Here is a 10,150-nt window from a genome sequence, read left to right on the forward strand (position 1 = left end):
TGAGCTCCAGTGTGGTTCACACGTGGACAGGTTACTCACTAAGCTTCCGCCTAGCTACAGAGACAGTTTCATCGAGCACTGCATCACACGTGGCATCATACGCACTGGCAGCAGTTGCACCTATAATATGTATGATTTCTCAGGGTGGCTTGAGCGCAAGTCCCAAGTTTTACAGTTATCACGGCAAGCCATTCAGTCACAGCCCTCAGATAGACCACGCCCAGAGAGGGGCAACATCAGAGCCTCTGCAGGGTCCAGGGTACAGAGTAAGTCTACATCCATCTATTATGGCTCAGATCCCGCTCAAACCCAGCCGAAGATAGACACTAAGGTGCACATTGCTAATCCTTCTCACTCCTCTAAGAAGAAGCAGTTTAAGCCATACTGCCCATACTGTGAAGGGACAGAGCATTACCTCAGTAGCTGTGCAGAGTTTAAGAAGCTAGAACTCAAAGCTGTAGCTTCTTGGATAAAGGAAAAAGACAAATGTTGGCGCTGTGGCCGTAAACATACCCCCGAGCAGTGCACTCTTAGGAAAATGTGCAGCACCTGTGGAGAACAGCACTTATTAGTGCTTCATGACCTAGCTGAGGCGAAGAGGAGGGACCCGAATATCCTAACAGTGAGCACCAGCCGAGTGTTCTTGGCTCCTATCAGTCACTCTAGCCGTGTGATGCTTAAGGTTGTCCCCATCCAGTTACACTATCAAAGTAAATCTCTGGACACGTATGCTCTTCTTGATGATGGCTCAGAGAAAACCATTATACTCCCTGCTGCTGTCAAGTTGTTAGGCTTAATCCAAGAGGAGGAATCTCTGTCTCTGCGTACTATTCGTCAAGATGTGATCCACATTAAAGGAGGATATGTCTCTTTCCAAGTGTCCCCAAAGGCCAAGCCGAAAATACGTTACAAGAAAACACGTGCCTTCACCGCCCAACAGCTCAGCCTAGCTGAACAGTCATGCCCAGTGGAGCTATTAAAGGAGAAGTACCATCACCTACAGGGAGTGCAACTCAAAGGATTCAATCAGATACAGCCACTTTTGTTAACCGGCTCTGATAATGCTCACCTCATAACTCCTGTTCGTTCTATCCTGCGAGGTTCAGCCCAAGGACCCGTCGCTGTCTGCACCAAGCTCGGATGGGCCATCCAGGGTCCGAGCTGCTGTATGCCTACACAGCAGGGGGAGGCGCACTGCCTGAACATATCATGCCTTTCTCCTGCCATTGCCCTCCAACAGGATGTACAGCGTCTGTGGCAACTAGATGCTCCCCTCTATAGACCTGGGAAGGAGGTCACCCGCTCAAAGGAGGACAGAGAAGCCATAGCCATGTTAGAGGCCAAGACCATCAGAATACCTGTGGATGGTGTAGAGTGATACGCCACCCCCCTGCTTAGGAAGAAGGACTTCCCACAGATGCATGTCTCCTCTGAAGGAGTTAAAGGCCTTCTGAGGTCCACTGAGCGTAAGCTAGCAAAGAATCCTGACCTGGCCCTCAAATATAACCAGGAGATCAAGAGGTTGATAGATTCTGGTTATGTGGTAAAGCTGACTCCCGAAGAGATTCATAGCTCTGCTGAATCTTGGTATGTACCACACCACATTGTACATCATAACAACAAAGCTCGGGTAGTCTTTAACTGCTCCTTTGAGTGCCAGGGGGCCGTTCTTAACCACTACCTCCTGCCAGGACCCCCCCTTGGGCCTACACTGCTGGGTGTCCTCCTGCGTTTCCGCCAGCATCCTGTAGCAGTGAGCGGAGATATAAAGGCCATGTTTCACCAGATCCGCCTGCTCCCTGAAGACTGCCCCCTGCTGCGGTTCTTATGGAGGGACTGTGAAACTGAGAGGCCTCCAGATGTTTATGAGTGGAGAGTCCTACCCTTTGGGACTGTAGCTGACACTGGTAGGTCAGCTGTGTATGGTGTATACATGTATGTAATATTGGTGGGGTTTAAGGTTTATTTTTTCCTTTTGTATTTTGATTTAAATGTGATTTATTTATGCACATGTATTAATTTAGTTAATTCTGGTGGTATTGGATTTAATTTAGTTGTACTGATTGGTCATGTGACTCTTCCTGGGTTATTTAACCCGGAAGTATTAGTGTCAACAGAATGGCAAACATGAAGTGAGATATGCATGGGCTCCTGATGATTCTACTGTTGGTTACAGGCAAACACGGTAAATGAGTTAATCTTATGTATTTCTTTGTTTGATTTTGTGTCTTTATGGGTATATGTAAAATTTGTGGTTGTTTGTTTTGTTTACATTTTAGTTTTCAGGGTGTCTCAAATGTACAAATAAAAGAGTGCTAAAGGACATCAGTACTTCAGAAGCGTGGACTGTTTAATGACCAACGAGTAGTTACAGTGAAAACGTGCCCTAATTCCATCCTTCCGGGGTTGGTTTGGTGGTGATTCTCCGGCTTCTTCGCGTGGCCTGCCGCTTCTGGGATCTGCGTGCGGGTCGGCTGCATCCTGCGGTGATCATAGATGGTGGTGATCGACGCTATCGTTCCGGGGCATGACTTTGTCATACTATTCCTTCAAGTACTGTTCGGCTGTGTCCTGTGATTCGGCGCGCAGCTCTGTGTCCTTCTCTCGCGGTGGACTGCTACAGCGTGCAGTTCTGTTATATGGACAAGAGAGGATCTTTGTACACCGCCTGCATTCATCTGTGTATCAGCAGGTTAGATTGAGCAAACATTAAATACGGATCGTTTTTATAAGTTAAGTAAAAGTATTATAAGATAAAGATATCATGTAAAGAGAGATACATTTTAATAAGGGATAATTGTTCTTAAGTTGTGAATTAAAATAGTGTTGAACATTATAATGTTGGTAAAACTGAATTCATTTTAAAAAAGGGAAATTAAGGTTATTTAAAGTTGCATTGTGATTCACTGTTATTTGTCATATGTTGTATTTTTTTGTTTAAAGTGTAACTTCTAAGAGTAGAAATGTCAGTCCAGGGTGATTTAGCATTTCAGGGTGATTTAGCTGAACAAAATGATTTTCCACTACAAGAGCAAGCTAATTTAATTGCTGAGATTAATATGCCAGAGATCGAGATCATGGAGGGCGTTGTGAGAGATCGCCATGCATCATGTACAACATGCACAGAGAAATCTGAGGCAAGACTTAAAGAGCTTAATTCTGTTTTATTAAAGACGAATGAAACTAGAAAATCTTCCCGTGATAAACGTTTAACACCAAAGATGCAAGAGTTAAAAGAGCAAGAACTGGCTAAAAAAGAGAGGAAGTTTAAATCTACATATGAGAATTGGAAGATTTATGTTAAAGATGTTCGTTCAAAGTTAAAACATGAATGCTCTGAAAGTGATCTGTGCGATATGATGGATGGGTTGGAGAAGCAAGAGCTTGAATTGAAAGAGTCGTATGACAACATGCGACATCAAGCACCACCAAGTCAAGAAATTAGGAGGAAAATTGATGCATGTTGCGCTGTAACGGCAGACTTATTGAAATTAATGAAAGTACGTCTGGTGGAAGATGGCATGGAGTTTGATGCTGAGGCTGAGAGGGCAAGGCTACGCATGCTGCTGGACTGTGAGTATGCTAGGTCCATATATGGATCCACCGTTTCTAGACCCACGGCCATTAGTAACCATTCTGAACCCCCATCAGAGTCAGCAAGCATTTCAGCGAAAAGAGCGGAGACTGCTGCGTTGTTGGCTGCAAAGAAAGCTGAAGTGGAAATGGAGGCTGACATTGATGCACAAAAGCGGCAATTGAAAAAGCTTGAAAATTGCAGAGACATTGAGGTTATGGAAGCAAGGCTCCGGGTGTATACCGAAGAGGAGTTAAGAGTGAAGAGTCAGCAGTGTGCTTCAGCATGTGGTGAGTTGACCAACCCCAGTCCCCTTGTTTCTAACACATGTTTAAATCAGCAAGTTACACAAAGTGACGCATCTTTAGTACAGGCGTTGCGAGGATCAATAGCCTTATCTCGACTTCCTATTCCTGAACCCTGTGTGTTTTCTGGTGACCCATTGAAGTTTATAGAGTGGAGCACAACCTTTAAGGCCCTTATAGAGGGACAGTGCTTAAATCCAGCAGATAAGCTGTTCTATCTACAGAAGTATATTGATGGTGAAGCAAGATCAGCTCTAGAAGGCAGCTTCTACAGGAAAGACGATCAAGCCTATCAGCAAGCATGGGAAAAGTTGAATGCCAGATATGGCCATTCTTTTGTGGTGCAACGTGCCTTCAGAGAAAAACTTAACAGATGGCCTAGGATTGGTGCAACCGAGTATATCAAGTTAAGAGAGTTCAGTGACTTTCTGCAATCATGTAGTGATGCTATGCCACATATCAAGGGTCTTCAGGTACTGAACGACTGCGAGGAGAATCAGAGGATGCTGGCTAAGCTTCCTAACTGGGTGACGAACAGGTGGAACCGTTACGTTACGGAACAGCTAGACCAAGACAAAGATTATCCAAGCTTTGGTGAGTTTGCTTCATTTGTTTCAAAGGAAGCACGCATCGCATGCAATCCGGTGTCGTCATTGTATGCATTAAAGATTGTTGAAGAGAAGCCATCTAGGGAAGTTAAGCGCTCAAGAGTAAACACACTGGCAACTGATGCCAAGGATCTGGATGTAGCAAGCACTATGGCCATATCCAGTAACCTTGTCGATGGCAAAACTGACGAGTCCGGTGGATTGAAGACCACATGGGTGCGTAGCACAAATGCCGTTAAATGTATTTTCTGTAATGAGTGTCATTCCATTCATGAATGTCAAGAACTATTGGAAAGGACTGCGGAGGAAAAGAGAAAGTTTGTTCTGGAGAATAAGTTGTGCTTTGCATGCTTGAGAAGGGGACATGGCTCCAAAGACTGCAGAAATAGGGCTGTGTGTGCTGTTTGTAAGAAGCGCCATCCAACTCCACTACATGAAGATCGTCAGCCAGGTGACAAGTTGCTTTTACAGACAGGCTTGCAGACTGAAGAAAACGCATCGTTTCTATCATGCTGTGTGAATGGAGGAAAGGGTGGTATAACATCTATGATTGTTCCAGTATGGCTGTCTTTGTCTAACTCAAAGTCTGAAGTCTGTGTATATGCCTTATTAGACACTCAGAGTAGTCACACCTTCGTTGACCAGGAAGTATGTGAAAGCTTGCAAGCATCAATGGAACCTGTAAAATTAAGGCTTTCCACTATGATGGGGAAAGACTCCATTGTGGAAAGTCAGAGAGTCAGTGGACTTCGAGTTCGAGGGTTATCCTCAGACAGTCCTATCTGCCTGCCTCCCGTTTATACAAGAGACTTCATTCCATTTGAGCGAGCACACATTCCCACCTATGAAACCGCTAAAAGGTGGAGACATCTAGAAGTGATTGCCAATGAGATGCCTGGTCAGATGGATTGTGGAGTAGGTCTCTTGATTGGCTATGACTGCTCCAGAGCACTGGCACCTCGAGAGGTCATTACTGGTGGAGATGAAGAGCCTTATGCCATCAAGACTGACCTGGGCTGGAGCATCATAGGAGGAACTCCACAGTGTGTCAATGCTGAGGACATGATGGGTTTATGCCACCGTATAGCAGTCAAGGAACTTCCCTCTGTGACACCTGCTGCTGTTATTAGAGCACTTGAGCTGGATTTTGTAGATACTCCGTTACGTGAAAAGAGCATATCACAGGAGGATGTTCAATTTCTACAGATTGTGAAAGAGGGTGTCTATCAAAATGAATGTGGCCACCTTGAGATGCCCCTTCCTTTTAAGACCCGTCCCCATTTTCCAAATAACAAGAAGCTTGCATTAGGACGGCTGAAGCACCTTAAGAGAAAACTGGACAAGAACCCTCAATTTAAACGTGATTATGTGCTATTCATGGAGGGTGTCTTCAGAGATGGTGATGCAGAAATAGCGACTGAGCAACCAGATATTGGAAATGTGTGGTATATTCCACATCAGGGTGTTTATCACCCTAAGAAACCAGATAAGATCAGGGTAGTCTTTGATTGTTCAGCTAAGTATGACGGCATCGCTTTGAATGACCATCTATTGACTGGGCCTGATCTTACCAATGGATTGACTGGAGTGCTTTGCCGTTTCCGTAAACATCCAGTTGCTCTTATGTGTGACATTGAGAAAATGTTTCATAGATTTCATGTCATTCAAGAAGATCGGGACTATCTGCGTTTCCTGTGGTGGGCAAATGGAGATACTGATACAGAGCCCAGAGAATATCGTATGAAAGTACACCTCTTTGGAGCATCATCCTCTCCAGGTTGTGCCAATTATGGCTTGAAGTATCTTGCCAGTATGAATGAGAGCGAGTATCCTTTGGCTGCTAGTTTCATCCGAAATCATTTCTATGTAGATGATGGCCTTATAAGCCTGGAATCTGTTGAGATGGCAATCAAGTTGGTGGAAGAAGCTCAAGCTGTGTGTGCTAAAGGAAAGCTGTATCTTCACAAATTTATTTCTAACAACAGAGAAGTGCTGGAGTCAATTAGCATGGGTGATCGTGCTGCTGAAGTGAAGAACGTTGATTTCCATCATGATTATCTTCCAGTACAAAATGTCTTGGGGGTTAGGTGGGATGTGGAGAGTGATGCCTTCACCTTTAATGTCGTGTTTGATGATAAACCCTCTACACGACGTGGAATTCTTTCCTTGGTGGCTTCAGTTTATGATCCTTTGGGGTTCTTGGCTCCATTTGTTATATCTGGAAAGAAGGTGCTGCAGGAGATGTGCCATAAGGGCATTGGTTGGGATGAACCACTACCTATTGAGTTGAGGCCAAGGTGGGAGAGTTGGTTGAAGGATCTGTCCAATCTAGGAAAGATACGGATCCCAAGATGCTTCGTGCCTCCGAACTTTGGAAAGATTCTAAAAACTGAATTGCATCATTTTTCTGATGCTAGCAGTCAAGGTTATGGTCAGTGCTCCTACATCAGATTAGTGAGTGAAAGCAAGGTACATTGTGCTTTGGTCATGGGGAAAGCAAGAGTTGCCCCTATAAAAGTTGTCACTATACCAAGATTAGAGTTAACTGCAGCAGTGATTTCTGCTGCTGTGAGTAGTATGCTGAAGGAAGAACTGGCACTCCAAGTTGAAAGAGAATATTTTTGGACAGATTCACAAGTGGTTCTTGGTTATATCAATAATGAAGCTAGAAGGTTTCATGTTTTTGTTGCTAACCGTGTCCAGAGAATCCGGGAGACCACCGATCCAAGACAGTGGTATTACATCAACACAGGAGAGAATCCCGCTGACCATGCCTCGAGGGGCCTCACGGTAGAAGAGCTGATTAATTCAGACTGGCTCATAGGGCCCAGATTCCTCTGGGAAGAGGAGGTAGTTGCTAAACAAGGAATGTTAGAGCTGTTGGTGGGAGATCCTGAGGTCAAAGCCGTTCAAGTATTGAGGACAGAGATTAAAATACAAGTGGATTTTCAACAGCAATTATCACGATTCTCAAAATGGACTACAGCGGTGAATGTTATTGCCCGGATTCAAAGACTAGCAAGAAAGAGTAAGACACCAGAACCTTTAAGTGTAGAGGAAAGAAGGATGGCTTCATTCACTCTCATTCAGCTTGCACAACAGGATGCCTTTAAAGAAGAGTTGTATGTACTCAGTCAGGAATCTGGGAGGCTGCGTTCTAACCATCCTCTGTATCAGCTGGATCCATTCATGCAAGATGGCATAATGAGGGTGGGAGGACGATTGAGGAGGGCATCTGCGTCTCTTGAATTGCGAAATCCAGCAATCCTTCCAAGGAATGGTGTCATCACATCCCTTATTCTTGCTCACTATCATCAAAAAATTCAACATCAAGGCAGGGGGCAGACTCTGAATGAACTGCGAGCCAATGGCTTTTGGATTATCGGTGGCAGCAAGGTAGTAGCCCAGTACATACGGCAGTGTGTTCCTTGTAGGAGAGCTCGTAGGCCACCAGAACAACAACGGATGGCGGATTTGCCTCGTGATCGTACTGATCCCTCTCCGCCATTTACTTATTGTGGCATGGACTGTTTTGGTCCATTTTACACCAAGCAAGGTCGCAAGGTATATAAACGATATGGTCTCCTTTTTACCTGTCTTTGTTCCAGAGCTGTCCATATAGAGATGTTGGAAGATATGACAACGGATGCATTCATCAATGCTTTACGATGTTTTATAGCCATTCGTGGAGCTGTTAGACACATCAGATCAGACCAAGGATCTAACTTCATAGGGGCAAAGAGTGAGTTGAAGAAAGCCTTAAAAGAAGTGAGTAAAGAAAGAGTGGCAGAATATCTGGCGACTAAGCAGTGTGATTTTTGTCTGAATACACCTAGTTCAAGTCATGCCGGAGGTGTTTGGGAGCGGCAGATTCGAACTGTCAGGAGTGTAATGGGATCCGTTTTGGCACAAAATGCTGGGAGACTAAATGATGCTTCTTTACGTACATTCTTTTATGAAGCTATGTCTATAGTTAACAACCGTCCATTGACAGTAGATGGTCTCAGTGATCCCACAAGTCTAGAGCCTTTAACCCCTAACCACCTGCTCACCATGAAGTCATCTGTCCCACTTCCTCCACCAGGTGCATTTGTTAAGGAAGATCTTTATGCGAAGAGACGATGGCGGCAAGTACAGTTTTTGAGTGAACAGTTTTGGAGCAGATGGAGGATAGAATATCTTGCTAACATCTCCCTCAGGCAAAGGTGGCACACACCAAGACGGAATGTGCAAATGGGTGACGTTGTCATTGTGAAGGAAGGGGAAGTTCCCCGAAATGAATGGAGGTTGGCTAGAGTTCTGGAAGTTTACAAGGATGATGATGGACTGGTGCGGAAAGTTAAAATTCAGATGGGAGATCAGAAGTTGGGAAAAAGGGGTGAACGCCTCATTAAACCCTCTATAGTTGAACGTCCGATCCAAAAACTGGTAGTTCTTGTAGCAAAAAATTGAAACGATCACCCTATCATATTGAAGGTCTGATCTAAAAGCTGGTAGCTCTTGTAGCACAAATTTAGACGATCACCCTATAATATTAGTAGAGTGGAGTTAAAATGGTATTAGTTGGTATTTTGTGATTATGATCAAGTTCATATGCCGTATAAATGTTTTGTTTTTTTTGTTTTGTTTGTTTTTTCCCAAGAATGTGGATTTTTGAATGATGGGGTTTATTTCATTGTTTATGTATTGTGATAGCTGGAAATGACACTGTGCATTTATATGTTTTAAGTAAATCAAGGGTCATTTGGTGGGAGTGTAGCTGACACTGGTAGGTCAGCTGTGTATGGTGTATACATGTATGTAATATTGGTGGGGTTTAAGGTTTATTTTTTCCTTTTGTATTTTGATTTAAATGTGATTTATTTATGCACATGTATTAATTTAGTTAATTCTGGTGGTATTGGATTTAATTTAGTTGTACTGATTGGTCATGTGACTCTTCCTGGGTTATTTAACCCGGAAGTATTAGTGTCAACAGAATGGCAAACATGAAGTGAGATATGCATGGGCTCCTGATGATTCTACTGTTGGTTACAGGCAAACACGGTAAATGAGTTAATCTTATGTATTTCTTTGTTTGATTTTGTGTCTTTATGGGTATATGTAAAATTTGTGGTTGTTTGTTTTGTTTACATTTTAGTTTTCAGGGTGTCTCAAATGTACAAATAAAAGAGTGCTAAAGGACATCAGTACTTCAGAAGCGTGGACTGTTTAATGACCAACGAGTAGTTACAGGGACAACGTGTAGTCCCTGCTGTGCTACCTTTGCCCTTCAGAGCCACGTGAGGGAGCACAGTGATACCTATAAAGACATCGACGACTCTGTACACACAGCTTTCTACGTGGACAACTGCCTGCAGTCCCTTTCTGACACACAAGAGGCCAAACTGCTCATTGACAGAATGAGAGAGCTGCTTACTCGAGGTGGATTTGAGATACGCCAGTGGTCTAGCAACATCCCTGAGGTGATCGCTCATCTGCCAAGTACAGCCAGATCAGATAGCTGTGAACTGTGGCTGAACTTTAAAGGCCTTGATCCTCAGGAGTCAACACTGGGTCTCAGTTGGCACTGCACTACTGACGTCCTGGGACACAAGCACCGCCCTGTCCCCTACACAACTGTGACGCTGCGCAATGTTTACAAAGTACTGGCCAGTCAGTAT

At 44.1% G+C, this 10,150-nt stretch overlaps 1 protein-coding gene across 1 annotated transcript; it reads left to right on the forward strand.

Moving 5' to 3' along the window:
• The first annotated feature begins 1,904 nt into the window (after positions 1 to 1,904).
• LOC137078205 (uncharacterized) lies at positions 1,905 to 9,627 on the forward strand. Its single transcript, XM_067445318.1, has 2 exons — positions 1,905 to 2,185; positions 2,280 to 9,627. Exon 2 carries the CDS (start codon positions 2,964 to 2,966, stop codon positions 8,937 to 8,939), a length of 5,976 nt encoding a protein of 1,991 aa, XP_067301419.1. The 5' UTR covers positions 1,905 to 2,185; positions 2,280 to 2,963; the 3' UTR covers positions 8,940 to 9,627.
• The last annotated feature ends 523 nt before the right edge of the window (positions 9,628 to 10,150 follow it).

This window comes from Pseudorasbora parva, chromosome 6 (genome assembly GCF_024679245.1).
Source record: "Pseudorasbora parva isolate DD20220531a chromosome 6, ASM2467924v1, whole genome shotgun sequence".
Classification (NCBI taxonomy): domain Eukaryota; kingdom Metazoa; phylum Chordata; class Actinopteri; order Cypriniformes; family Gobionidae; genus Pseudorasbora; species Pseudorasbora parva.